The following is a 25,684-nucleotide window of genomic DNA, read 5'->3' as shown; positions in this document are numbered from 1 at the left end:
TAATTGTTTTGTACAAACAAAAGCACATATTTAAGGCTGTATAAAGCATGTTGAATTGGGTTCCCCTTCAGGCCAAAGACTGGACCCATTCTCTTTATTAATTGACTTGTATTATCTATATTGTTGTCTGCACTGTCTGCTTCCTGCTGAAATTGGCATTTTATTCCTGACTGATCACCTGCAGAATCCATTAATCATTCAAATTAAATTTGAAAAAATAAATCATATGAAAACTGGGATTATTTACCTGTCTGAAAACCTGCAAAATCCATTAATCATTAAAATAAAAAGTAAAAAGTAAAAAAAAAAAAAAAAAAACTGGTTAAAAAAAAAAAAAAAAAGATCTATCTCTAACCCTAACCTGCAAAATCCATTAATCATTCAAATTAAAAAAATTAAAATAAAAAATCATATAAAAACTTGGATTATCCACCTGACTGAAAATTTAATAATTCAGTAATCATTCAAATTAAATAAAAAAAAATATTGAAAATAAACAACATATAAAAACTGGGATTATCCATCTAACTGATGCAAAATCCATCAATCATTAAAATTGAATAAAAATCATATACAAACTGGGAGTATTTATCTGAATCAATTCATCATTTATAATTAAATCAAAATGTATATATAAACTATCTATCTATCTATCTATCTATCTATCTATCTATCTATCTATCTATCTATCTATCTATCTATCTATCTATCTAATCAACTGTAGAATCCAGTAATCATTAATTCAGGATCAGTTATTATTTAAAAAAATAACAGCCTAATGAGTCAGTGGTCAACTTCAGGAACATGATTTTCTCCTTCTGTGTCAAATCTAATTGATAGTGAATAATAAGTGAATAAACACAGTGTAAGTAATGCTTGGCTTTGATTAGCTGATTCATTAATCAGTCCTGTTTTCTGAGTGCTTGCCCGTTCATCCTTCTCCATCTTTCATCTGCAGTCAGTTAATCCCCAACTGTATTTATTGTAATACCATCGAAACACTATAAATCAGCAAATAGTGCTTTGTTACTTATGCACTCAGCAGTAATAAAACATTAATTGGTTATTTGGGGAATATGGAAACTAGTGTATCAGTAAAAAAAATAGAGCAATTCATCAGCTAATATGGAACTAATCATCTCAGGCGTAGGCTACAGTAAATATTGCAAGCATTAGACCCAATGGGCACGGCGTGTTTTTGTGTTTCTGACCGCGGAGGTCCGAGGATGTGATGCAATATGACTGTAACTAACTGCCAAATGTTCAGAAAGTATGCATAAATTTGGGAATCAAGTTTTGTGGGAGTTAAAAGCCTCCCTTGTAGTCGTGTGTGTGTCTGTCTCCGGCTTCTAGCTTTCATGGGAGATGATTATCTCACAGACCTTTTAAAGAAAATGAGATCGTCACTATGAGCAACCACTTCTAGTACCAGATGCAGCGTTGAGACTAACATGTTTATAAATGGCTCATTAGTACTTGTGCATAAATATAAAGTGTCTTCCAACATGGGTTTACGCCGCCTGCCATTAAGTCAGCAGAGTGATTAAGTCAGATGGGGGTCTTTTTTCTGCAGTGCTGCCACAATCTGCTCCCACTCTCTCCCCCAGTCCACCCAGTCCTCCCACAACTTCTGTGCATGTGTGCAATTTGCTCACTGCCCTTACAGGCTTCTCATTCTCTGCTCTGACAGTGTTCATTTTCAGCAATTGAGCAACATCTGCTTATCAGCAGCACAACCTGTCATTCTACCTCGTTCTGTTTTCATTTATCGTCTCCAAAAGCCCATATGGCTCCACCTGCCCCCCCCCACCCACCTCTGTCCCTGTAGTTATTATGCCCGCCTGTCCCCCTGTGGACTGTTTTCTCTGAGTACTGCAGCAATACCGAACTGGCTATAAATCACATTGCATTATCGCCGCGCCGTGCTTCGCCTTGCGCTCTGCCCGCCCACCGCGCGCCTCCCATTGGCCGGCGCGGCTCCTTGGCCCGGCCTCTCCGAGCGGGACATCGGTGCAATCGTAAATCCCGCCTCCTTCCTTGGGGCCGGTGATTGGGAGAAAGGGGCTCTCCTTGAACTGTCAATCATGCTCCTTTCTTGTGCGCCTCGCATTCACTGCTGCTCCCTGCGACGCGCTGAGTGCGGAGCGACGAGACGCGCTGCATACCAACAGAGACACACGGGAGCAGGCTAATTAAGCTCAAGTGGCGACTTGCGACCGGTCAGGACGCACGGACCCCATCCTGCTCTCTGGCAAAAACACATTTCTGTCAAGTCATTGGACAGTTTGATCTTTTCTTCCCATGCATTCTCTAGAATATTTTCCTTCAAGGCACTGAGAGCCAAACTAAAGTGTCTGGGATATTTGTTTTTTATTGTCCTGCTCTGATATTTTTCTGCACAGGAGAAGACAAACAGCCCTCTCTCTCTCTCTCTCTCTCTCTCCGACGCGGGTCATCAAAAGGAAAAGTCAAGTGGATGATGTTTTTGTCCACTCACATGTAGAAGCGTTGGACTATTGCTGTTGACATTCATCCACTGGGTCGGTTTTTTTATACACAGATTCCCCGCAACGGCAACATAAAGGAGGAATACCGAGGCATTTGGCTGCAAAAACAAGCAGAAAATCAATCAGAACTCCATCATGGGCTGCCCCCTCTTGCGGAACGCGTTTGCTGGTTTCATCCTGGTCCTGCTGTCGAAAGGTAAGTTCTTACCAGCTACTTTAGCGATGCGCTGACGGTTCTGTGCTGCTGCGTCTCTACGCATGTATCTTCGCCTTTCATTTTCTGAAAACGGTTGTGGAGGTGAATACTAATGATGAGGAGGGGGGGAGGAGGGAGGAAGGGAGGGAGGGGGGGTCCTACCTGCCTGTGAATCACGCGTGTCTGCTGTGCCACTGCGCTCCAGCTTTCCATTTGCTCATACGGAGATGGACAGAAATGTAGAGAGACGGAGAGAGATGCTGTATGTGTGTGTATGTGTGCACGCATCCGTGCATGCGTGAGTGAGTGCGTGCGTGCGAGCGCAGCGCCAGGTTCATCTCAGAGCCAACCTCGTGGTTCAGTGTAAGCAACGAGTGATGCATGTTAAGATGTTTACTATGAGCGAGAAAAAAAAACCCGACTCCCATCCCCAGTCTTCTGTGAACATTCCTTTACGTGACTTGAATGGCCTGGTATCCCACGCACACGACGCACCACCAGTGCAAAGAGTGGGGGAAGTGTGGGTGGTGTTGGTGGTGGGGTTAATGTAAGTACGGGTAGTAGCAATGCAGAGGGACTCCGGAGAGAAGAGCGGTGTTTTGTTCCGCTCTTCTTCAAAACCAAGGTCGAGAGAGAGAGGATGAGGAAGATGGACAGTTGGGGGGCTGAGGGGGGTCAAACATGCACTGGAAGCCTAAATCCTCCTCTTTTATCTCCAGGCATAAAGCATCTTCCTCACAGCTCAACAAAAGAAAACACACTTCATTCATCTGCTCCGTTACAGGGTCAAGATAACTTGCACAGGCAGAAAATTCAGCATTTGTAAACTGCTACATTATGTAAAACACAAACAGACTGTGTTATGTTGTTGTTGTCCACAGGGAATGCTGACCAGGGAATATTTAAAATCCTCCCGCATTTTTCATCATGTCATCTCCCCATGCCATGGGATGTCCCACTGTAAATTAGTTGTGCATGGCGTTCTCATCATGTACTGTAATTTCCCCTCGCCCATCTTTGCACAAATACACACACCTGGCTCAATTAGTCCTCCCTCCATCCTGTGGGAAATCAGTATATAAATAAATTACTCCAGCCCTTAATAACAATAATTGATGTGTCAGTGCAATAAGATGTGAGGTTAACAACGTGCAGATGCAGACGGGCTATAGCCTCCTGCTCCTGAGCTCCTTGTGGGCAGGAGAGCCCAGCTGGTCATGGTTGGCTTGCCACAGCAAGCCCCTTCTCCACACCAGGCAGAGAGCAGACGGGCAGCCCTGCAGGATGTACACAGCACACAAACACAAAGGGCTCAGCACACTAACCAACCCTACAACCACACCAAGTCTCATTTCAGTTTTCAGCCCTGTGCAAAGTAAAAAACCCCACAGGTTACAAATTCAATGTGAAGGTGTGACCAATCATGTAAGCTGCAGTTGAGGAATGATTGGCTATTGATGCGAGTTGTGCACATTGCAGCACATGTGAATCAGACTCATCTCAGAGAGGGGGATCCCGCCTGCTGCTCTGAGTTGCTGTAGGTCCACAACACGTCCGTCTTTTAAAGAAGAAAGCATGCATTATAAAGGAAGAACATGACTGTTAAAAGGGCACCATCCGCTGCTTGATAAATCATGCAGCAGTGAAATTATCCTTTGTATCCGAGAGTCAGTTCAGTGTGGTATGTGGTCGCTTAAATGCTCCATAACCACTGTGTAGCAGATTGCATGTGAGTTATTATTGTCTGGTTAATGATGAAAAAGACAAATTTGCCTGAATGGCTTTACTATATTTTCTTCACCTGATGATATTTCTTCCTCCTGACAGTGATTATTACTCATTTAGCCACTTCACATTATGCACAACAAATATTTTTTAAGAGAGAGCAGCAGTTTATCTTTCATTCCCTCAGAAACAGATCGTAAAATGTGTTTCAGACCTCGACAATGGCATGCCAACCAGGTTGAAAAGGGGCCTTTTTCTATGCTGCAAAAAACAATTACGCTATTCAAAGGTTTCCTTCTGGCCTGGCGTGTAAATGTACAAACCACTCCATGGGTGCGATGGCCAGCTCCTGGCTTGCTGTCATCCCTCTCTCTTCCACATTTATTCTCCCTTTTCTTTCATTTAAAATGTCTGAGAACCATCACTCTGGAAAGGTGGATGGCCAAGCTCACACATACAGTAAAATATCTATATTTCTTGCACTCAAGCTGTCTGCAATTAATCAAAACCTGTTTCATCTATGAGACCAGACACTGTGAGGCGGATGGAACATTAAGGCTGCGAGTGTATCCACACACACACACCTCCACACAAAATTAAACAATTTATCCTCAGCTCAAAAGACTTCTGTTGTGACAGAAACCTGCAAGATCTGATAATGAGAATAATGCCGTCATTGATTCAATGAAAACTGAAGATGACAAGAGAAATTGCTTCTGCTTTCAGGGCTACATAGGTCACCGCAGAGGACGTTTAAGGTTATAAAACAAAGGATAGCTCTGTAATGCTGTGTTTAGATGTTTAAGGAGCAGTTTTGTCCTTACAGATGTCCATTAATGCAGGAAATCCCATTCAAACTGTGCTGTATGCTGTGCATGTATGTCGCTAATGTTCAAACAGTCCAACAGATGGGTCTTCCCACCAATATGCACTGCTGTGATGGAGGTTCTGGTTAGAGGAAGTGTAACAAGGCAGGAACACAGGTGAAAACAGGTGGGGTCGGCCATCCTTCTTGTTTCTGCAACATATGGGGGCCAAGTGGGGTCAATGCACATCACACATGGTAGCACGTAGCCACCTTTTTTCGTCCCTGCCCCCTCAAACACACATTTGCACAGATACACACACACACACACTCGACTGGATCACCAGTCTTGGCTTGGAGATGAAGAGAAGGGAGATGCCAGCATCAACAGATGCCTTGCGCTTCTATTCTGGAGGGGACTCTGCTTTTTCTCCCTCCCTTTGAAATCCATGGTTTCTGTGTGCTGTTGTTCTCCATGTTTGGCTTAGAAATGCACTGCCATTTTGGCAGGTTTTATTTCTCTGCAAGTGTTGGAGTGAGAGGCCCTGGATTTGGTCTCAAGAGCCTGGGGGACAGGGGTTGGAGGTTTTACCAGCCTGGAGTGGGTATGTGGTCTGAATGTTTCCCCCTTGGGTTTCACTTTTTTTCCTCCCTGTTCCTATTTCTCCTGCTGCTTGGTGGTGGCCTGCAGTGCTGCCCATCCAACACCTTCCACTAAATCTATTCCGTGCACATAGCGATGCCAAGATAGTACCTTAAGAAAAATGTAGCTGTGTTTTGACCTAGGACTGGCAGGGAACGCTGCTGTGATGGAAAACAAATTGGTGAGTTTGGTGGTGCATGGCAACTCTGGTTACTAAAGAATGTTGCCACCTTGAGATAAGCAGAAGGAAAAGTTGTGAGACTTATTTATATTTGATGTATTCCAGTGTTGTTGGTAGGGGTATAACAATACATGATACAAAATATCTGATGCAAAGTGGATATAAATGTAGCTCGTTGTGTTTAATGAGCATGTGATATTGTCTCATATCGACCACAGGCTCCTGAATTGAGTCGAGTTGAAATCGTATCCATGCAGACTTTGTGATACCAGCAAATGTTGCATCATTGTCCAAATAATTAATATAATATAATATTGTGCTATTACAGCCCTAGTTATTTGTTGTAGCCTAGTTAGGAAGTGCTGTCATGGTAAAGGCATAAGGAATGGGAACAAATTGGAGATTTTCTAATCTTTAAGCAGCAAAACAATAAAGGAAAATTGAGTTCTTGAAAAGTGTTAAATACCACCCACTGAAGATTTAGTACAATCACTTTATTTATCTGACTTAGACTGCCACTCCATTTAATATAGATGAGAAACAACTGTTGTACCATGATTTGAATACAGTGCAAAGAATGATGTCATACCTTACAACCACTATCAGTATTGTCATTGGATCTCAAGGTTTCGAGGATCCAGATCAAGCTCTAGTAAAATACAACCAGTACAGTTCAATCAAGTGTGTGAATGAATATTTTATTTGACATGTGCAGCAAAAGTATGAGAAACACAGTTTGAACAGTCTATGGTGATGTGATATATATTTTAAAGGGGTGATGAAACGCAGAATAGGGAGCCCCCGCTGTGAAGTCAGGAAACTTGATGAGATGAAAAGAACGCTGAAGATCTGGATGTGATGAGGGGATGGCTGGAGGTGAATGGGGTCAAGGAGGGTTGGTTTGATTTTGCCTATATTCACAGCAGGAGGGAGGAGAACAGATTTAAAGTTTGACAGCAGCGACATGATAGACTGGTGGATCATGGCAAAATCTGGTTGCTTTAGCTAAAAGAGTAAACGGCCAAAATCAGGCAGTGTTGGCCGAACCTTTCCATATTTATACCGTCCAGTCGTGGTATCTCAAGATCCCCAGCAGGCGATCCAGAGTTTCCCATTAATTACCTAGAATCTGGCAGCCCACCAGACTCTAGAAACGTGCCTACCTGTCTGTATCAGTCCCGTCCCCACATGATCGCTCTTGTATGCATGTGTGCCGAACTACATACTTTCAACCTGTCCGGGCCCTCAGAGATCCAAACACACTGCTGCATTATGCCGTTTGTTAGCCGCGAGCTTTTAAAGTTGTTTTAATCACACTAAACTGTTTGATTAACTTCCTGCCGCTAAACGCATGCAGCTTTCAAAATAAGAGCACAGTGTTGACCACAGAATTTACTAGAAGACTGTCAAAATAAGATGCGTTAAATAAAACATAATAGAACCCTTATTCTCCTTTACAATAATTCTTTAAATATGAAATCATTAAGATCAGTGTATATGATGGAATAGTGGCATAAGAATGTGTGAGAGGCACCAAATTTTAAAAGATTAATGCATTTTACTTTATAAATGTAGACTTTTTTTTCAAACTCTGCGATCTGATCGGCAGCCTGACAGAGGCAGCACACATTAAACACATCAAATTTACAAATTGTTCGTGGCGCGACTGCTGCAAAACTATGCTTCCATTACAATCAGTGAAAATGGCTACACCAGCTTGGCTGTGTTAGCTGTTCTTGCTGCTCTAGCGGTAACTCAACACAGAAAATGTATTATATCCTTTAACACAGTGGCTTATTGTTGTTAATTTGCCTTGTTGGCGGTGAGTTTGTTTAAACTGGAAGTGCAGCTCTGTACCATAAAAACTCAATTGCTAACGTTAGCTGATGTAGTTAGCCCGCCCCCACTAGCTGGTGACCTAATGTAGCTCCAGTTAGCCGTCCCCTAGCAGCTCCCAGGCCTGAGTCTAGTCTCCCTGGCTGAGGCACGGTGACTGGGTGCTGGTTAACAGGATTTAGTGGGTGGACATGACAACAACAGAAACACCTCTAAATGCACAGTGGGACACAGATTCTAGAAAGGATTTAAAAATGTTTTCTGATCTTAGTTCTGATACTAAGTTAAATATATGAATATAAAGTTATATCGGCCTAGGAAAATTCTTCCATATACAATCCCATGGCCAATCAACACAAGCCTATAATCAGCTGATTAAGAAGAAGCAGTAGCGGTGAGTGAGAGAGAGAGAGAGAGAGAGAGAGAATTGTGAATGAATGATGCATAAACATAATCCTCCTGATGGAACTTCGTTTCTGTCTTTGTTGTGCAAATACTGCATGGGAAATTTGGCTTACGGTATGGCCTAAACAAACACACGAGCAGACTGGTCCATCAGTAAAACAGATTAACTAAAGAATAAGACACTATAACAATAGGAAGCAGTAATGTAAGTAAAGAATAAATTAAAACAGATAAGCCCAATGGGTAAGAACAAGAAGAAGAAACAAAAGTATAATAGTACAACAAGTCAATGACTGTCAACAAAGGTTGTAAATGGAGTCAGCTTATTGCACATAGTAAAAACAAATGTTTGAATCTATGGCACCTGGCTCTGTGAAGTCTGTTCTTTCAAGAAAGCAGCAGGTATCTGTGGATATAATACTAAAAGAGCAGAGAGAATTGTTGAGTTGTATCCATTACCATGCCGTCGCTTTGTGGGTTTTGCAGCATTTCCAATTACAGGCTGGACAGAGATGAATAACCCCTGAGCTGGTGACCCCGCGACCTGCCAGGCCGAGGCTGAACTCTGCATCTCGTAGTGTTAGCAGCTATCTGGCCAGAGCTGTGACTGAGGGGTCACAGGTTCAAATCCTTTGAGGATGGTTAGCCACAGTGTTGCTGCGGACGATAGGCGGGCGCGGCACCACCTCGCTGCCCTTGAGATTTCTCCTGTCGCTTTTGATAAACACTTCACTGGGCCTCACATATTGGTTCGGGGAGTTGGCAATTACACATAGTGTCAGTGTCATAAATAATGATTACAGCGAGGCTTGTTTGCAATTATAATTACAGTTATAATATATGGAGTTCAGTGTAATGGAAAGGAACTAGGACAGCTTTCAGCTCGGGACAGGTAGTTATACTGTGTTTAATTACTGTAGTAATTCGCTTCGTTACAACCTCCCTGCGTCCCAGTCCCAGTGTAAGGACCTGCGTCTGTCCAGGAGTGAATATGAACATTGGCTGTGGGTTTTTTCTCTCTAACAAATGAAAAAGATATGTTTTATTTAATGCAAGGGAAGGATCATTGAAGAGGGAGCAGAGTGGCTGTAGAAGCAGGAATAAGTGGTGGCTCGTGTACTCACATCTACCACCGCCCACGCAAGCTCACACACACACATGCTCGCACAGAAATAAACGTATGCGTGCATACCCTGTGGAATAGCTCCTTCTTTACATGGGCCACTGGCAAGATGAATCTCAACAGTTCCCCCTCTAAAGGTGTGTGCGGTAAATCAATGGGAAGCCAATGGACCCGGCCACGAGGGAGGCGAGGGGACATCTTTATATATGTATATACACATCAGCATGGATAACTCTCATTGATCTCTTTTCAATAGCGTTCATATGGAGAGAATCCAATAAGTCTCAGCACGTTGCAGACTTCTCCCTTTTTAGTTCTCAGGGCTTCAGTCCACACTGCAGATTGAGCTATCTGCAGGGAGAAAGAGTGAGGGAGAAAAAGAGATGTTTTCTTGTTTGGTGATGTGCAGATGTTACACATTTAAGGGGAATGAATAGTGTTCGAGGGGGAGAGAGAGCACTGTGTGTATTTTTTCCCCTCTATTCCTCTTCCTTCTAGTCTTTTTCTGTGCCAGGGAGTTAGCATCATTGGAAACACAATTCAGATTAGTGCAGGCGGCTTGTCCTAGGGGAGCCGGGAGGGACGAGGGTCCCGCTTCTCTCCCTGTCCTCATTACCAAAAGACAAGGAGCTCGCCGGCAAATCAATGGAAAAGGCTTAGGCACTAATGCAGGCCATGCCTGGTGATGGGACTAAGCTTTTCTGTGTGTGTTTTTTGTGTCTCACTGTGCGCTTGTGTTTATGTGTGTGATCCTTCCCTTGTGTGCCAGTGTGTGTGTGTGGAAGTTTAATCATTTGTGCTACAACAGAAGGCTGGAGAAAAACATTAGTTTCAAACGACTGCTGAATTGCTCGCCGTTGGAGTAACCTCAAAACTCCCGGTTAACCGCGCTGATATTTACCACGGGGACACACGATAGCGCGGAAGCCCTTTAATTACGCAGAGATAACGTCAGATTCATCAGTGAATCCGTTTAGTCCAGTGCTAACACTGTTACCATTGTAATTATAATTGCTCAGGGCATTGTTTCCATGACTACTACTACTTTCAACAGCCTGCGGTTGTGTACAACTTCCTTTACGCCGAAAATAAAAAAGAGCAGCACCTTGGTGTTTCCTGTCAACAACCCCCTGCAGCGGCATCAAAGTACGCCAAACAATCCACCTGTCTCACTGCTCAATCTGTTGTTGTTGTTGTTGTTGTTCTCACATTTGCCTTCACCCCATCCTCGTGCCTCTTGTTTTGTTTACACAGGTAAAACTACTGGGCGCAACAAATGCTAAATAATGGTTTCATGTTGTGGATTTTCAGCCCCTCCGCTGCCTCTGACATCTCACGGTGCTGGAGGTGTTGCTGGGTCTGTGCAGAGGGGGAAGGCAGGGCAAGTAGGAAGAGAGGGAAATAAATAAAACTGTGGAAAACAGATCAATAAATATTTCAGCAGCTGCTCCCTTCACAGACTTCTCCTGAAGCCATAAGAGGTGGGGAGAGAGATAGAGAGTAGAGAGAGGGAGCGATGGATAAAGTGCAAGAAAGAGAGAGGGAGAACAGGGGTAATTGTGTTCCAGACTCTCATTCACAGTGAGCGAGAGAGATGGAGGGTGAAAGAGAGAGACAGAGAATGGGGATAATTGTGTCCCAGACTTTAATAGACAGAGAGAGAAGGCATGAGTGAGGGGTGGAGAAGCGACAGGGTGTGCTAACGAGCACCACATACCAACATTGTCTCCTATGGGAACAAAAAAAAAAAAGACATATGAGAGGCTGGGTCCCTGGACTTTGGCACTACATAATAGTGAATGTAAGAGTCTCTCTCTCTTCCTGACTTTCACATAATTCTAATTCCTGTCAGGAGTTAGCGACAGACCGTGTGGGTGTGTAGTTTGTGCAGCGAGCAGCTCTAAATGATAATGAGCCGGTCAGCAGCTGAGACGGCTAACGTGTTGCTGCTGCTGCAGGCGTGGCCGGTGTCAATGCCACCATGCTCCAACTATTAGCTGATATGTCCTCTCATTGCCGTGAAATATGCACACGGCCATGCAGCACGTAGTGAGGGGTATGTATGTTTAATGCAGGGAGGGAGAGGCAGCGTGCATGGGGGGGAAAGACAGAGAAAGCTTATGAGGGTGGACAGGCTGGAGAGATGGAGGAGTTATGAAAAAATGATTGAAGGAGGGCTGCTGGGAGGAAGCGAGGGAAGAGAGACAGATGGTGTGAGGGAGGAAGGGGGAGGAGGGATTCAAAGACCCGCAACAGGCAGTGATCGAGATGGATTGATTTTGCAGGCAGATGATTAGGTGGAATAAAAAAACATGGCAGGTTTATCCTGCCAATGAAAACTGTGTTTGGGTGATATTGCCGTGAGTGGGAGTAGTGAAATTGTTTCAGGGTCACTTGTTGTGTGATATTGCGGCATTAAGGAGCTGGTGCTAATGTGATATGCCACTGGTTAGGGAGTCATTCCAGCGAGGCAGCACACCTCTAATAAGACGCTCATGCAGTGCGCCCACATCATAATGAGTGGTTTGGAGCTTGTCAGGAATCCACAGGTTACATAAAGCATTATATTTAGACACTCTTTATTTAAATTGCCAGCACACACAGCAATCAAATTCTAACATTGCCGTGTTTTGGTTGCTATTTGGAAAGCTGCATAATTAGGAAAACAAACCGTGCCAGTGCCCAGTGGTAGCCGGTGCTTGGCGTAAGTCTTTGCCCTCCACTCAGCGCTTATTGCTGCGATTTGGAGATACACCACAACCGCCCCGGCCGTTTACGCGGCTCTGGCTCCAGCTGTGAAGGTGCCGGTGGGGGTTTTCTTGTAATAAAGTGTCCATATTAGCGCGTAACACCCTGACAGGAAGACTCAGTTAAGCAGAATTTCACCATGGATTTGTCTGTGACAGTCCATAAATGGACTTACAGGAAATGTTCCACAGTGTCTTTGATTCCTTTTACCGTGTCCTTTGGGTATCAGGTGTTAAAAAAAAAAAAATGCTGCTCACATTTTTTGAAAGCGAAAGATCACAGGAGTATTTCTTTGAACAAAATATCATATTTGTGATATTGTGGTGCTTCTGTGGTAATTGGGATATTAGGTGAGATTTCATCAAACATTTGTGCTGCAATAGACCATTAATTGGGTTTGGGAGAAGACGCTGCTGTGTTATTGTGTTATGATATTTCACTAATTAGATGTTGGGTGGGATAACGCTAAAAGCCTGAGCTGCTTTTCCCAGTTTTTGTAATGCAGTGAGTGAAATTCCATTAGTGCTTGGACCTGCATGGGGGCAGCTGTGAGCACAATATTATACTCTGAATGTTTTTTTTTTCAAGGATATGGTTTGCTTTAAAAAAATAACATTCATTCACATTGCACTCCTTTATTCATAGAGGGCTGTGGGTAAATAATGCTAGTCTAATTTGTTGTGTAATATAATTTCTGGGCGCCAGTGTGATTTCCAGATTTAAAAATTCTTCTTCTTTAGACATTTCAAGGCTGTGGTTCATTTTGAAAAACACATGTTGGTTGTGTTTCTCCATCCCTCTCAGCACTAAACATGAAGGAATCTGTCCAAACTGGACCCATTAAAATGCATAATTGCGTTCCAGAGATTCAAGTCAAATTTCCAATTAAAATTCCTCACCATACTGTCCTTGTAGAGCTGCCGCTGTCTCCCAGTTGCAGCAGTTATTTCACTGCTGGAGCACACGTTAATGTATCAATTCAAATTATCAGTCTTCTGGGTTAATGCTATGTTTGATATACTGATCAAATACAGTGCTGGAAGTGCCCGACATAAAAACCGAAACATTTTTAGAAAACCACCCTTCAGAAACAACTCTGATATTTTGCTGCTGTGACAAAATGATTTCACACTCTCTCCCCATCAAGCGGGTACTGACTGTATCGATGTGACCTTTATCTGGCCGGCAGACCTCCAGTTCCATTAAGAAATAATGAAGGTGTCAGAAAAGGGCAATTAGCTGCTTAATGTTGGGCAACAGTACTCTAATACAACATATTTTTGCTGACAAGTCAATATCTACCTACACAACAGCTCCTATACGTTGAGAAGCTGTTAGAGTTATTGGAATTGCTGACATTATAGAAATGAATTTGTTGATTTAGGCCCCACAGAACCTGTTTTCACTAGCCATTTAAAAACAAAACCATCATGCATTTGTGCTGCGAATGACTGGATGAAAACAAATTCAGTGACAGAGATGCCTTTAAACGGTACTATAAAATGAAAAATCCAGACATAGACTGAGTTATGATGTGATGAGAGGCCACCAATACAAAATAAAACACGAGTGGGTTCAAGATTTTAAAAAACAAAGTTTTGCAAAACTAATAAAATCAGACTGATGTCAGAGTATTGGAGATATCTGAGCCATAGAAGACAAACAACACCATTCAACGCTTGTTATTAAGCTTCATGTTGGCCTATTTATTGTAAATATCTGCTTTATCAAACCTGCGCTTACCTCTGTTTGTTATTTCGGGTTTGACAGCTGTAATCAGAATTGATCTGTATACTGCGGGGAGGCAGCTAAATCAGACATGACAAATGTGGGGCAGACAGTGCAGGTGTTTTCTCAATCAGCCCGACGTGATTGATCCTCCCTTGAATCCATCATGATCAAGCTTTATTGACATTGGGCTTCTATTAAGACTTTTTTTTTTTTCGTGGGGAGAAAAAGATAGATAGCTGCAGAAAAGTTTTTGCACAGAATTGCATTTTGATTCAGCCCTATAGAGCATTTATAAATCCAAAAAATGTTGGAAGGACTTGTGCTGCTGCGATTGATTTTCCTTTAATTAGATTTTTTTTTACTGGACTGGTTTTGTGCGCTGAATTAATGTGAAGAGTTATGATGGCAGCAGAAGACTTGCCTAAAGGTTCAATTATAAAGCAATGACATCATATGTGTAATGGATTGCACTTGATTAAAGCATGTTTTGCCTCTTAAATTCGGTATAGCGCTGAATATGATGCACTTGAGCAAATATGTTTGATATCATGCACTGAATAAGAAACGCTTTAGCCAATGTGTGTCTTTTAATGCCTCATTCCTGCTCCCCCAACGTTTTTATTCTCAAGTATATAGATGTCCGTTGTCAGCGTTTTGACAGTGCAGCTTGATGTAGAGCAGAGCTTCCTTGGAGCAGGGACTTCTAAATGAGCAGAGATTCTTCTTTTATACAAGTGTGCAGCACAGACTGAAGGCAAAGATGGCACAACACAACTTGTCAAGCCGTATAGACTGAATGGCTTTGAAAATACTGTCTTTGAAACTGCAACATTTCAATTCAGAAGACAGCAATTACACAGTCAAACATGGAAATGGATAGAATTGCATTAGCATACCGTCACATTTCTTTTAATGTAAAACCCAGCCGGTTTGTGTTCCATAAGTTATGCTTTGGTGCTCAGCCCAGGGGACCCCCCAGCCATCTGACTGTGCCCACTCACCCGTCACTACTTCCCGCTCTCAGCTCACACTTAAAGACACGAGCGTGCGACCCTAAGGCCATCTGTTTGCTTTTTCTAAGGCGACTTGATGCCGACAGGGATATGGACATGCGATAAAAAGTACCGTCAACCTTCTGTATCTGCCCCGAATACCTGGGGAACATCACGTATGAAGTCATAAAAGCTGTACCTTCCCTGCTGTGGTGCACGCTGTAGCATACTCCCTTTGCAGCAATTTTTTAATGGGAAAGATGTGAAAAATACTTTAATGCTTGTTAAAACATGATGCCATCTAAGAGACTGTCATGTAAATGGTATATCACAGCAGGTGTCGGGATATAAATAATTCTGGATCCATCACTCTAGGGCTGTTATCAATATCACAGCAGAAATAAAAATGTGTTTTCAATATTTATACATGTCTTTACATGTCTACAGTATGGAGCATTTTCTATAAACCTACTTAATTGTATTTGGTTTCTATGTGTTACATCAGAAAAAGATGCTTCATTCAAAAAACTTTGCCATTTGATTTGTTTGATTTAATTACATTTTGTTAAATTATAACAGTATAATATACAGTCATGGAAAAAAATATTAGACCATTGTTTTCTTCAATTTCTTGTTCATTTTGATGCAGGATTTTCTTGATAATAACCAAGAAAACCATGAAAAATGTCTAGATATGAGCTCTTAAATTGAACTCTTATGCGCTATTTTTGTTGTTATGATTATATTTGTCCAAACAAATGTATCTTTAGTTGTACCAGACATCAAAATGAATACGATTTTAGAGAAAACAAGGGTGGTCTAATAATTTTTTCCATGACTGTATTGTCATAGTCAATGTCAACATCACTCATATAGAAAAACAGCTGTCGTATGATGGGTACCTCACAACTAGACATAAAAATGACACTTTAAATAAAAACACACTTTTTAAATGCAAAGATAATATCTCAAATGTCTCAGATTTTGATAAAACTTGACTGAATTTTACTTAAAATTGATTGCATGTTTATATATCCTGTGCTAAAGTTTGTGAAAACAGGATTGGCATTTCATAATGAGTTATGATTATTATTTGAACTTTGATTATTATACTTTAGGGATGCTGGTGTGGCACAGAGGAAATAACACTCGCCAACCAGATTGCAGTGATTTTGGTTTAGTGCTCCTTTGGGCAGGTTTGAATGTTGCTGGTTGGGAAGCCAGTGAGGGATCCGGGTGCATTTAGAGGAGACTCGTTGTCTTCACCATCCCAAGGACAAAAGAGAGTGGCAAGATTATAGAATATTTTTGAAAACAACATTATTGTGTGGTTTTCAGGTTGTCCATCTGTCTTCTCCAAACACCCTTCAGGAAATGTCTTTCAATTAGGAAAAAAAAAAACATTCATTTGGACTCAAGGATGACCTGTTTACATTTTGGACGTCAATGTCACTATGACCTCATGTCCATTCAACTCTATTGAATGGGAAATTTCAGGAACGCCTGAATTAAATGTCTAATTGGGCAAAAATTTCCACCTGGACTCAAGGATGACCTGTTTACATTTTGGATGTCAATGTCATGATGACCTCACGTCCATTCAACTCTATTGAATGGGTAATGTCAGGAACTAAATGTCTTCTAATTTGGCAAAAAATGTCCATTTGGATTCAAGGATGACCTGATTAGATTTTGGAGGTCAAAAGTCAAGGTTGCTTGGGTCTGATGTCCATCCAACTCTTGTGAACGTGGAATCTCAGGAGCGCCTGAAGGAAATGTGGCACCAAACATCCACATGGACTCAAAGATGAACATATCAGAAAGTTAAAAGGTCCCTGTAAGACATTTCTGGCCAGAATTCTCTGACTTGATTGGAAAATTATGAAGTGATGACATTTATAGACCCAAAAGGTCAAAGGTCAACTTCACCATGACATCATAATCACTTTTTTTAAAAAACAACACTTTTCTGGCCATTATTGAACACAATAATTCCAAAAGAAAAATTGCAGCAATCATTTCATGTTTGGTCGGATAATGAATTGGTGACTAGGGGCTCTATCTTGAAGACTAGGGATGGGCGTTTGGAAGAAACCTGCCAACTCTATTATCTATAAAGTTAACGATCAATTAATCATTGCATGCATACATGCGCAAAATAAAAGATATACAGTACTATGCAAAAGCCTGTTTTGATAACAAATGCTTTTATTTTGAAAGGACGAAAAGAGACTTGATCCTGTCAATCGGTAAACCAACTCAACTGAGCTTATACTATAAAGTTAACGTCAAGGAGTTCAATGTTTTATGTTTCAGCCCCCAAAGAGGCATGAGGTTAGTTTCACAGTAATCTCCATTTTTCAATGTGTTTTGTTTTTCAATCAGTTTTGGATCAAATTAAACTCAGTAATTCATGCTAGCAAGGTTTGACACAGTAAGCTAGTTTTGCTCAAATCAATACTCTTGTATTCCTGTGTGTTTTATAATTGTTATTGCAACTTTCAGTTTGCAAACTGCAGCTTTATCCAACTTAATTCTCAGCTCATTGGTTTATTGACGTACGGTTTCAGTTCAGTGATACTGATACACAGTCAGAGATATAATTAAGATTAAAAAAATACACAGATCGATTAAAAATTCCATGTGATTAACAAATTCTTAACCATTAATCAATCATCGATTAATCATTCCCATCCCTGTATAGATCTTCACTGCTGCCAGGTTGAATTGTTATTGAATTTGTAGCTTCTTTGCAGCAACATCCATATGTGAGGCATTGTCTACTGGCATGGCTACATCTAGTCTAGTAAACTGCAGCTTGGGCAGGTTGACGGAGGCATACAACACATATTTAAACAATAATTTCATAGACACACTATACAGGGACCACTGCTGATAGTATGCCATTGAAGTGATTATTGGTAATCCTGTTTGAAAGAAGGTGAGGGGGGGAGGCAGCACCTGTAATGGCTCCTGAAATGAAAGAAAGTGCCGCATTACGGGCTGTAAAGGTTAAAGAAACTGCTGCACAATGGATGGATGAGGCAGATAGAGTTGGTTGACGCAGAAGCACACCATATGGAGGGCCGTGTCTGGCTGTGGTTGGTTGTTTTATTTATTAGCTCTGCCAGGTTGGTTGCCACATTCATTTCATGCCTGTGTTACTCCACCTGCGTCTTCGGCTGAAGTTGCTGATTTTAAGTAGCTCCATAATCGGGGAACACTTGCTTTCCCTCAAACTGCAGGAAAAAATCTAATAAAGCAATAGCAATGTGGCATTTATTGTGATTACAGGTTATTCATAATAGATTTCATTTTTACATATTGGCTTAAAGCTTTTGATCTTGTACACGGACTGGCCTTTTGATCTCAGATGTTCCCGTTTTCAGCTATTCTGGCTTGTATTGTTGAATACAGATGTGCTCTGATAAAACCACAAAATCCTGATCTTCACAACATAAATAAAAGGTGACAAATCAACTCAGCAGCACTGACTAATATTAGCTTACATCATGTTCCCTGGCATGTTAGTTTCATTTCTCACCAGCGTTCCTCATCGTAATGTCGATCAGCTCTGAGGCGCTGATTGATTGAAGGAGAATTTGTTACCGCGAAAATAAAACGATGTTACGGCTAAATGTATTGAATATGACAGCACTCTGTTCCCAAAATAAGACACAAAGGAAATATCTGGGTGTTGGATTTGTAGTCAGACTCACTCGTCTGTTGTGTCACATGCTCACAAAAAATTGCCTCTGTGCAAATCTGGCCTCGGCAGGAAAGGTGAGTTGTTTGTAAATTGCTTGTGACAAACTGAACTGAAGGGTGGTTTGAGTCTAGTGGCTCAAGTGAGGAGTAAAGTGAGGAGTCTGACCTCTCGGCCAATCAGCTACGATCAGTGTGGAGGGAAGGAGAGGCTCTCAGCAGCAGGCTTCTCCTCTCTTATTGAAAACAAACCCTGAACAAAGAAACCAGACCACCCTCAAGCATCCAAAATGATTCATGCCTTAAGATTTGACACAGACATTAAATCTGAACCCAATAAATTGTTTTTTTTATTCTTTGTAGGTTTCCATAAATAAGAAAAAACTGCAACAAGTGTGTGTGAGAACTGTATCCCCACTTGGCCTCTTTCTGTTTTTCCGCAATGGGATGACCTACCTGTCCAAAAAAATTGTCTGAGTCCATGATCCAGGTGCTCAACCCTAGTCTCGTCTCATTGGAGAAACAGCCCTCCCTACTTTTCTTTTTTCTCCTATTCCTTCGCCCATATCAAACAGACAGCCACTACTAAAAGATTCATGCATGTGGACTTTGGGTCATTAAAGAATGATCCACAGCAAAGCTGTTTCTTCACCCTCATAATGAAATCCAATATTCATGAAATGGATTTTCCTCTCCGCTCTCCCACTCACTCTACTCACAGATGTGTGTTTGCCGGTGTATTTAGTCTGTGTTTGCATAGCCTTGTTAGGCTAGCATGGGTTAATGGTATCCTAAAGGCGCATTTTTAGGCCGCCCAGTTAATTACACAGGGTTGACGGATGACCTTGCCATACATTACTTGTGTAAAGCAACACAGAGTTAGGACGTATCTGGGCTTTTCTCAGATTGGGGTCAGAGTAAAGACCAGTTAATCAAAGCTTTGTTTACGCAAGTGCGGCGCTCACCTTACAGAGACTCCAGTTAGAGCGAGCAGGGAAATATAATCAGATTGCTACATGTGTATTTGAAACCTAAAATATGCTAATTTTGACATTAAAGTAATACAAAATTATTTTCACACCTCATCTGTTTCTGATCCTGCTTGTGCATGGGAACATTTTTCCAATTCGGTGCAGTCTGAAGGGGCCACATTATGCTTATTTGACTTGTATTATTAAGAACATCTTTACACAATTTAATGTTAAAAAAACACTTAATGTCTGTCTGAATCAAGGTTATAATAGTTTTGGATATTTCATTAGTTTTAGTTTTAATTTTGTTGTGATTTTTTGTTTTCAAATTCACTTAGTTTTAATGAGTTTCCAGAGTGAGTTTGCTAGTTTTAATTTGTTTTTATTTTTTGGAAAATGCTTAGTTTTAGTTTAGTTGTTATATCTTTTAATGTTAGTTTTTTTTGTAATGGGATGTTCGTTGGGTGCCACATTTTAAAAAGTCACAATAAATGTTTCCTTTATTTCCTTTGTCTTATCCATCTTAGCCCTAATAAGTGTATTAAGTCATGAAACCAGATAGATGATAAATAGTTTTCATATCAACCAAAAAGGTTTGCTTATGAAAAATTTGACAAAGACGAAAACGAAGGACATTTTCACAATTTCAGTTAGTTATTAGGTAGTTTTTATTTTTATTTCAGTTAACGGAAATGTTTTTTCAATTGTAGTTTTCGTTTACTATAATAACCTTGGTCTGAATATCCCTGTGTTTACCTTCTGTCTGAAAAAAAAGCCCAGTCTGCTCTAATTGGTCAGTGTTTCCAGGGTTTCCTAATCCGAGGTCTCGGCATCTCTGCACAGTCACTGCAGCGAGGGATTAACTGTAAGGGTACTGTAGCGTCACTTTCTATCTATATATAGTGTAATTGTGACATCACAACCTTCCAGGAGCCCTGACAGCTTGTTTAAAGGCAGTTTATGAATAAAGGCTGTGTGCATTTCTCTGGGGATTGAGCAATTTCATACTTTCAGTATTTTTATAGCCTGCTTTATAATACAAAAAACACATTTTTTGGACCTTTAAAATATTCTAGATGTGGTGGTTAATAATTAATAATCATAATAACTGTTTTACATAACACATTTCATGCAGAAAGACATGATACATTCTGCTTCTTGAAAGACATGCCTTTTTTCCCCTTGCTCCCTGAGCTGTCATGTGATTACCTCTAGATCCTTTTTAAAAATGTAATTATTTCTCACACTGACTTTGAAATGTGTGTCTAACCAAACAAATCTTATATTAGGTTTATCTTAATACAGCAAGACTTTTAAATGTCTGCATCAGTGCTTCCCCACCTTCACTTGTGTAGCTCCAGTTCCACAGATTTGCAAGCAGTAGAAGTTGATTTCCTGCATGCATGAGGTTCAAATGATCATATAACATGAGTCGTTAACAGACACAAGTTCCTTCCCACTCACAACACTTGATACCCCCAATCCAGACAATAGAGTGTAATAACCCTCCTGTAGTACCAAGGGACCCGAGTAAAGATCCTTCCTCTACTGCAGGGGTGGGCAATTAATGTTCCCAAGGGGGCAACATGACCAATACCATGAAGGTTGCGGGGGCCGGACCAAAACTCTGAACTAAATTCTGCTTAATATTCATTTAATCGCTTTATAAAATATAGTAAATTATCTGGTTTTGAGCTGCTACTGTTCAGAATACATGTTATGATAAGACTGTTTTAAACACAACCTTCCTATTGGTGTGCTTGTTCATGTTTGTACATTTTCTAGGTGTTTTACAATGTTGTGATGCTTTTATTTTGAAAAGGCGCCATCCGGTGTGAAACGGGTGCTTTTATTTTTGAAAGGCAGTGACAGGAAATAACAGGTGGAAGGTTAAAATGAAAAACGAACGGTAAATAAAAACGAGTGCATCGTAATTCATATAAAGTTAATATAAAGTATCAAGAGGCTTCTATAGTGCCTGCCTGACCAGTTTGGTCTCATAACTTTGACCCTTTCACTGTATTTTCACTTAATGACAGTTTTTTATTATTTGAATATTATTTGATTATTTTTTGTTATTTGAACGTCTTGTTCAGTAAAAATGTCTTGTTCAGTGTTTGGTTGGACTAACAGACATTCCAATGAGTTGCTGTTCATTTTTATGAGGTAAGTAACATTTAGTTTTTGGTTTTTGCTAGCCAAAACTAACATCCCAGTTAATGCTCCAGCTAATGCTAACATGAATTAGCAATGGCTTCTCTCAGTCAGGTTGAGGTTTAGAGAGGCTGTAGTCAGTGATCAGATCCCTCTCGCTCCTCCACAGTCCAAATATGGTCTGCTCCACGTTTCTGAAAACAAGATGGCAACGAGTGTAACGCTGAACTTGATGCTTCCAACGGGCCACAAACCAACGGGTGATGTCCAGGTCTGCCCTAATGAGCCGATAATTCACTCCGGTACTGGAGTTGTTCTGGTTCTAACCACTAGATGGCATTGGCTTTTGGGCCAAACATTCCCAGGCAGAACCTTCTAATAAACATGTGAAATTATTTATGGATGTTGCCAATTTCCATTTTTCATGTTCCTCCACACTGGTGCTGGCCCTCATGGATGCTGGTTACCTCAGCCTCGGGCTAGATAGTGGACAGCTCATCAGTCGGGGTGACTGAGAGAGATGTGGTGGGACCTCCACCGACTGAGGGGAAAGAGGTTGGAAGAGCTTAAAAGCTTAAACTTAATTAAATGTAAAATAATTTTCCTCTGTAGGTGTAAAATGACCATGTAGGCCTAATTTAATTTCTAGGTTAGCAGTCATACTAGATTTAAAATAAAAGCAAATGAGTGACACGAGTGTTGACACCCTAGGGCAGTATTGGTGGTTGAATATTCATGAAGTCATATGGGGGAGTGCGTTCCACAATGCAAAAAAAAAAAAAACCCAAAAGGGATTTATGTAATGCAAAACAGCCTTCCTGCTATACGGAATTATGGCAGAATATGTAAAATCTGAAATCTTTGATTAAAATTGTGCCAACAAAATACCACTATCATCACTGGCATCAGTAGCAATTTTAATCAAGTCATCTTTTTTTTGTCGTATCATCAAGACATTATGCCACGTTTGATCCTCACCACCTTCATTATGATAACCACCAACACTGTTATCATCAACACTGATAATCAGCCGGAATCTTTCCTTCCCATCTTCTCACTGTTATCTCCGTCTTTATCACTGCCGCTAATTCCCGGCATCACACTCGGCTCTCTGCAGCACAATTGTGTTTTGTTGTCACAGCGAGTCACTGTGTTTTTTACCACAATTACATACTCCACTGAAGCAAAAGGAGGTAATCCCTTCTCTCACTGTCTTTGATTATATTTCATTGCACTCATTCTTTAACACCCCCAGCTCACCTCCACCCCTGCACCCTCCACCCTCCACCCCGGCCTCCTCTGGAGTCAGCAGCCACCTCTAGATGTTGACATCCGTCCTGACCGCTTTCTCTCCCAGTTGCCCTCGTCGTCTGTCAGCGAACTTCTTCTTTACAAACTGTTTCCTTGTTTCTCTCGCTCTCACTTTCTCCTGTGAAGTATCTTTCTGGTCCTTTGGGTGTTCATCTCTCAACCCATCTGCTCCCCATTTCTTTTTCATTTAATTTGCCCCTTGCCTCTTCATTTTTATGTGCTGGACTTCTGTTGCTCTTCCCCTCTTACTGTGTCATAAACTGTGAGATTGCTGTTTGGGTGCAGATGGTTTTGAAACACATTTCAATGTGGGTGTGTGTGTGTGTGTGTGTTGTGCTGTCATGCACATGTGTACAGATGCACATTTGTTAACCGAGGCCTATTCTCAGTGTAAATCTAAACTCACGAGCATCCATGAACATCTGGCTTTTGTATTTAGTGGGAAAGGTCACGCTTGGTATTCATTCTCCCGAAAAAATGACTCTGCAGTAGTCACGGGTATATATTAGAGCAGTCAGTCTTCCTCTATAATCCCATTCCATTTTCATTCATTATCATTTGGAATATTCAAATTATATTCAGTGTTTATGCTCCAAATTACACACTATTCTAACATATTATTTCCCTGACGGAAACTAAGACTAGTGGATCAGTCTAAAAGTAAGAAAACACTCAAAATTATGAACAATTCATACCAAAAGGTCACATGTCAGAAAAAAAGTGTATATTACAAGAGCAAGTTTCATCATTAATCATTTTTTTCGATAACCGTATGAAATGCAGCTGAAATCAATAAGTCCTCGCACCATGCGCTCCACTGGAGCAGCTCCAGTCACCCGGTTAGAAACGCACCTCACAGACTGTGGTGTGTGGTGTAACCTGATAAACGCCAGCAGGAACTGTGGTCTAAGAAGAGTCAGGAATGGTTTGGCAGTCGCTTATATCGTTAGTGTCTTAACCTTCAAGCTTGATTCATTGAACTAGCTGCAGTTTTGCCAACTCCTCAGTAAGGAAAGTAGCTATTGGCTGTCCTAAAAGTCGCTAAATGATGTCATCACCTAATTTGCATAATATACCATGTGCAGTAATTGTAATAGACGCTGTAGGAGAGAGGAATAACGTTGTGGGAAAGACAAAAAGTGAGTAAAAAACACCCTAAATATGTTTAGAACTGCAAGTGCACTGTCTTCTGTCACAATTCCAACCCTCCTCCTTAATCCGGCCTTGGGACCGGCTAAACTGACCAAAAAGAGACACTAACTGAAAACGAGCCAGCGGCGACTTCCAGACAGGACACTAATTGGTTAACATCCCCTCTGGGCTCTGGCTCTGTGACTGCAGCTGGGAGAGACTCCTGCAGGAGGACTGGGCCGCTTGTGAGTTCTTTGGGACGGGCCGAACGAGTCTCCAAAAGTCTCCAGTAACACCAGAAGAAGTCGTTAGATTTGTCGCTAGTCCCCTTTTTTGAAAAATAGTTGTTTAGGGGGGTCTGAAAGTCGCTATATATAGTGACAAAGTCGCTAAGTTGGCAACACAGACTAGCTGGTGTTAGCCTGCTTTGTTGATCCATAGCACTCGAGAGAAGTTGTGCTGCAGCATACGTAGGCCTACTAGCTGGATAGCTAGCTGGTTAGCTTGTTTCAGTGTGCTGCTGGCTAAACGGTAGCAGCTATTCCAGAAAGAGGCAGAGGTGGCAGGAAGGGGCTTATTCCTATGTTTCCACTGGATTTAGTCACCCCTTGTTTGGTGCTGGTAGTACGGGAAGTTCTGAACAGCTTAAATTTTCCTCTACAGTTTCCTTGAATAGGAGGAGGACTGGACAAATTTAGGCTGTTAAGAATAATGATAATTATATATAATATATATATATATATATATATATATATTTATTTATTATTTGCTAATACTCAAGAGTACATTTTTTGTATGTTTTGGCAACTGGCAACTGTTGAGATTTGCACTTTTCACTACATTTAAGATTTTGAAATGATTTTTATTTTGTTGTAAGTTTTTTATTTATTCATACACACTAAAAAAATAATTTTCTATGATTGTCAAGAATATCTTTATCGCAAAAATACCCAGAAATATCGTGATAATCTTTTAGGGCCAAAAAAAGGTATGTGCTAATTTTGTTTAAAAAAAAAAAAAAAAAAAGGGTACACGTGAATGCAGAATCATGGAAGAAGGACTGATGTCAGGAGGGCTGTGGAGAATTCATATGTGTGTTTCATGCACTCATGGCACCTTTGGCACGTGCGCGTGTGTGTGTGTATGTATGTCTGTGTGTGTCAAGAGAAAAGGACGGGTCACTTCTGTGACGCCCGAGGCTTTGAGCACAGGAGGAGGCAGGGTTAAAAGGTCAACACAGAGTAAGCGCTCCTCTTGCTATGAAGCGTGAGTCACCACAGGAAGTGGAAGCCAGCGGAGGGTCCAGTGCGTGTGTGTCCTCCCACCCCGCCCCGCCCCCAAACCCTGAGGGGCCCTCCACCCACAGGGACAAACACCTCGTTATCCCCTTCATCGTTATCTCTGTTACTGTCGTCCGCACCTCCACTGCTGTCACTACGAGGGGAAGTAAAGTACACACACACACACACACACACACACACATATACATGCAGGGAAGAGCAGCTCTTGCTCCATTAACA

The 25,684-nt window shown here is 41.4% G+C and overlaps 1 protein-coding gene across 1 annotated transcript in view; it reads left to right on the top strand.

Moving 5' to 3' along the window:
* Nucleotides 1-2,110: 2,110 nt before the first annotated feature.
* Nucleotides 2,111-25,684, top strand: part of iglon5 (IgLON family member 5) — a 150,253-nt gene continuing 126,679 nt past the window's right edge. The window contains exon 1 of the mRNA XM_059339149.1: nucleotides 2,111-2,703. Within this exon, the coding sequence (XP_059195132.1) occupies nucleotides 2,643-2,703 (61 nt within the window). The 5' untranslated portion in view covers nucleotides 2,111-2,642. The remainder of the gene's footprint in view (nucleotides 2,704-25,684) is intronic.

The sequence above is a fragment of the Centropristis striata genome, chromosome 8 (genome assembly GCF_030273125.1).
Source record: "Centropristis striata isolate RG_2023a ecotype Rhode Island chromosome 8, C.striata_1.0, whole genome shotgun sequence".
Taxonomy (NCBI): domain Eukaryota; kingdom Metazoa; phylum Chordata; class Actinopteri; order Perciformes; family Serranidae; genus Centropristis; species Centropristis striata.
The sequence above is the reverse complement of the archived record's forward strand: the minus strand, read 5'-3'. Positions and strand labels throughout refer to the sequence as shown.